Below are 4,973 nucleotides of genomic sequence, written 5' to 3' on the forward strand. Positions count from 1 at the left end.
CTCAAGAGGTGGACCAAGACCAGGGTGTACATCATCAACCTCATAGTCGCAGACAGTTTCCTGCTGTTTGCCCTGCCTTTCTTGATATATTTTACCACATATGAGCATCCCATAGACAACCTGTGTTTCACCATACAAACGATCTACTTTACAAACATGCCTATGAGCATCCTGATCATCACCCTGATAGCGATCGATCGATACATTGCAATCAAGTTCCCTCTAAAAGCAAAGATTCTTCGATCCCCACTGAAATCAGCATCCATCTGTGGGGCTCTTTGGATAATACTAATGATTTATTCCTACTTGTGTCCACAATTTCATAACAAAAAGGAAAAATTCTGCTTTCGGAAACAATCTACTCAACCTAGTTATACATTGTTAGTGTCTGTCATCTTTGGCTATTTTATCCCCTTAGTGATTGTGACTTTTTGTTCAGTACAAGTCATCAGATGTCTCAAGAAGAAGATGGTCACGAGTCCTCATGAGACAAAATTAATCCAGAAAGCAATCCACATTATTTCTCTGAATCTGTGCGTGTTCACTGTATGTTTTGCACCCTTCTACATTGCCCTGCTCTCGCGGTTTGCAGTGGATGTCGCTGGAGCTTGTTCTCTGCTCTCAGAAGTTAGTGCCTGTGTTCACATCTGTGCATGCTTAGCAAACTCTAACTGCTGTTTGGATGCGTTTTGTTATTACTTTGCAGCTAAGGAATTCCAAGAATTTCCTTCTCTGTTCCCCACTTGCCTATCGATGAGGTGCAAGGTGAACCAAAGCCAAGAATCCCAGTCACCCACATATCAAGTCATGACATAAACAAGGTGTAGCACACTACAGGTATTAAGAGCCACAGGGCTGCTGAAGTTTTGAGGCAGAGGGAATAGGACCATCTACAGTATTTGCAATCATTGTAGCTACAGGCATAGCTGCAAAAAGGGGCAATCCCTTCCAAGGGGTCTGATATTAACTTGAATTTTGTCCTTCTGTCCTCAGTGACTTGACTCCAGCCTTGACCATAGTCTTAGACCACTGTATTGCAGCTTCAAGAGGGAGAGCATATGGGATGGAGAATAGATGACAAGGCCACTGTTTCCACCATGCACTTATCTGTACATAACACGCAATTAAACATAGGAAACAGCACCCATACAGCAATACACAAATCCACTTCTGGTACTGTTATACAGATGGTCACTTAAAACCAAGAAAAAAAAAACCCATGTACTACAATGCTGAACCTAATACATCTGTGCTGCTCACACCAAACCATACACCGGTAGTTCCCTGACAGCCTGTATGATTTCAAAGCTTGCAGCTATCACCAGGACACAGCTATTGCTGTGTATGGAGTAAAGACGGTGGCCTGAGACTATTGCCCCATTCCTGCCCTTTAACACTTGTATCAGCTTGTGGCAAACACCCTGGCATTTGTGAGACTAAAATCATTGCGGGTATAAATAAAGCCATTACTGCATGGAAAAACAGAGCCCCACAAAGCACTGTAGACCCCAGAACAGAACTTTTGCATTGTGCCTATCAGATATAAATCTGTGAAGTTATCTCACCCAAGCAACTGCTGTAAGTCCTGGTGACAGGTTTGCTGTACTTCAGTGGGATCAACTCCTCAGTAGGTATCCTGACTGGTGAGAAGGGATCGCATCTGCTCAAGTTGCCACAGCCTCATGCTGCATGAATGTCGATGCCCAGAAAATAGCAGCGAGCAACATGAAGCAGATGCAGCCATGATCCCTGCCTTACAATCCATACACAGTTTTCAGGGGAGGTTTGATGAGAGTGAGGTGTGCGAGGCCCTTCTGCACAGATAGCTCAGACCCACAGCTGAGGGCTTCTTGGCACTGCCATGTGTGATGAAGCATTGCTTTGGATTTCGTGCTTTTTCTCTTTCAGCTGCTTGGAGAGCGGACAGCAGGGGTCCAACAGCTTTCCCACACTTCATTTTGAGACATTTAACCCTGAAGGTGTCCCTGCTCATGGCAGGAAGGTTGGAAATAGATGATCTTTAAGATCCCTTCCAACCCAAACCATTCTATGATTATACAGAGAACCTTAAGCTTTCCTAGCTGGGTCCTGGACCATGCATCAACGTAAATGTCTGGCTTTCCAGCTACAAATCTCCTCTACAAATCTCTACAAACCTGCCCTTGCTGACTATGCACTGCGTACCCTCCCACCCCACAGGGAAGTGACAACAGAGCAGCTCAAAACACTTAAACCACAAATGGAAATCTTGGCCCACTAGAAGGAAGTGCCCCATAGAGTCAGCATGGGAAACATTATAGAGTTGTTGAAATGCATGTGATAGCTGTATCGCCTTTGGCTTCATGGCCCTTGACTCTGAGCGTCTTCTGTCTTGTAAATACCTAAACCTTCCTCCAGGGAATGCAAATCCATATTCTGCTCATTTAAACCTACAGACAACTAACTTTCTTGGTGACAACTTACAAATAGTTTCCCTAAAAGTGTTCTGTCACCTTCTAGTGACTGCAGACCACATGCTGAAACCGCTGTCTAGACACCAGCCAAACAACATATGAAACAATTACTCCCATCACAGAAAATTCTCCTCATCCAAAGATTAGATCCAACTTTTTGTGCCAATACCTTGGCACAGGTCCCTGCGTGATGGAAACTCAGCATAAAAAATGGATGAAACCGTTCAGGTCAGTCAGTTGATCATTTATGTACCAATTTTCTTTGATGTATTATTTAATGCTCTGACATTGATGGTCTTTCACTGCAAGCGGAGCACATGTGACCAACTTAATCACATCACACACTGCTTGGCCCTCATTCTGCCTTTTAAAGTCTCTTTTCAAAGAGAGCAAAAGAAACCAGACACAAATTGTGCCTGAACTGAAGAATCATCTGGTGCTTAAGGAGATGCGCGAGCGTTGTCACCCTTGTAGCTGTCAGCAAATACACTGCTATTGACTATCCTTAGAGAGAAAGGGGCTTAGGGTTCCTGTTAGCCCATTCTCCTTTATGGTGTGCTGTCAATGCCCATGACAGGCATCACTTACGTGTCCAGGCAAGAGGTGTTCAGCAAGGAAGACATCTTCTGTATTCAGAAATAGCTCAGAGGGCCTTCAAAAACAGTCTTTCCTGTAGGATCCCAGTCGGGCTTCTGCATCTCATTGGTTATAATGAGTGCCTGTTCCAAACAGATTATTATGAAAATGTTAATTACTTCGAAGAGAGATGAAGGCTGAGCCATATCAACCTGTTACCCTACTGTTAACCCAGAAAGCAAACTACATACTTGTTCTCCAGACCCTGCCATGTTCATGCTTTCTGCCTGTTGCCATGGGGCACCTTGCCCAATTTCCAGTGAGCTCCAATGAAGTTGCCTACTCTGAAATACAAAACAGCAGCGCTTTTGGTCCTGTGGCCTCATGGATAGGCCTCGCAGGATGGCAAATAAAAGCTGCTGTGGAGATCCCATTTGCTACTGCTTTATAACCAAAGAATTTCAGAGCAATTTCTTCCCCAAGCACAGAGTTTTCAAATCCAGGAAGGATCACAGACAAGGCGCTCTATTAAAGAAACTAAACAGCTTCCATGGCTGCACCCCGGCCCGCAGCTAAGCACCACACACCTGCCCGCTTACTCCTGTTGATGCCAAAACCAGTACAAATGTGCTAAAGCATTTATAGCTGGCATTCCTACACATAGCCAAGCTTGCCGCATACAGAGTTGTATGAAGTGAGGGGTTTTCTCTTGTAGGAAGCAAACTGAGGCCTCCACAGTTCATGTTCTAAAAAAAAAAAAAAAAATCAGGTGTTTCTTTTCCTCATTGTAAAATAGAAATTGCTGACTTCACAATCCCAGTCATCATGAAGGAACAGTTTTTGTTGTTTGCACTGACTGTCAGGAAAACAGAAAAAGAAGCATTTTTTTTGCAAGTGATAATGAAGCTATTTCATAGTATTAGATCTATAAATAAATATTCATTCACCACCATTATACCTCAGAGTCCTCTATTATTAATGCTGAACTTATACCAGAGATTGTGAAAAGAGACTTAGCTAACATGATATAAAAGCTGCCTTACAACAGGGTGCTTCCAGTGCAACCCTAAGATGAGCAAGGAACTTTCTGATTACCTGAAGAGGCAGATACTACCTGGGACAAACATTAGCATCTGCTTTACATGTCAAGTTAGAATTATGTTAATGGTGGGTTTCCGACCCCTGTTTTCAGTCAGAACAAAACCTCAGCTCCATGAACGCTCCCAGTAAGTGAGCCTTTGCCACAACAAGCCATGGAACCTGGCCCGCAACAAACTAGCGGCCATCACACAGCACTGGAATAGTTAACACTGCTATCCACACAGCACTGGAATAGGTAACACTGCTATCCACACATCTTTCTGATTTCCTTGCACAGAAGCCTGGCTCACAACAGTAGGAGGCAGCAGCCACAGTCCATCAGAGCTCCAACAAGCAGAGTTGGACCACTGCATTCTGATGATGTTCCAGCAAGATAGAATCTCTCTGTCCCTGAAAAGGAAAAGATGATGACAAAGGCTTAGACTTTAAATGAGGAAATTGATGCTGCAGCACAAATTTAGGCTGTGGGAAGCAGGGGAGACACAAAAAAAAGCAAAAATAACATGCAAGGAAAGTAATCCAGATTCTTGCTTCCATGTGAGCAGCCATCAGATTCAGTATTTTTGGCCCTTCTAAGCAGGGAAGGAGGCGCTGGCATGAGGCATAACTTCACTGTGCTGATGCTATGGGAATATGGAGAGGCTATAATACAGAGAGCCCTGCAAGGCAGACTAGGCCAAGGTCTTCCCTCACAGAAAAAGGAGGCAGGAAGCCCATCAAACCTATTAGCAAACCATACCAGGAGCAGAGGAAAACCTCACGAGAAGGGCTTTCTTTGACTGAGAAACAACCTCAAGCAGAACATCAGGCAGAGCTTACAAGGGAAGGAAAAATGACTGTACA

At 44.0% G+C, this 4,973-nt stretch overlaps 1 protein-coding gene across 1 annotated transcript; it reads left to right on the plus strand.

The window, feature by feature from the left end:
* Positions 1-3: 3 nt before the first annotated feature.
* LOC130595728 (G-protein coupled receptor 35-like) lies at positions 4-984 on the plus strand (the record flags this gene model as incomplete). The annotated part of the gene is made up of 1 exon (XM_057402717.1): positions 4-984. A coding segment is annotated over one exon (813 nt), but the record flags the coding sequence as incomplete, so codon positions are not given.
* Positions 985-4,973: the final 3,989 nt, after the last annotated feature.

This window comes from Pezoporus wallicus, unplaced genomic scaffold (assembly GCF_028554395.1).
Source record: "Pezoporus wallicus isolate ANWC-B61680 ecotype Strahan unplaced genomic scaffold, APGP_CSIRO_Pwel_v1 contig_8333, whole genome shotgun sequence".
NCBI lineage: Eukaryota > Metazoa > Chordata > Aves > Psittaciformes > Psittacidae > Pezoporus > Pezoporus wallicus.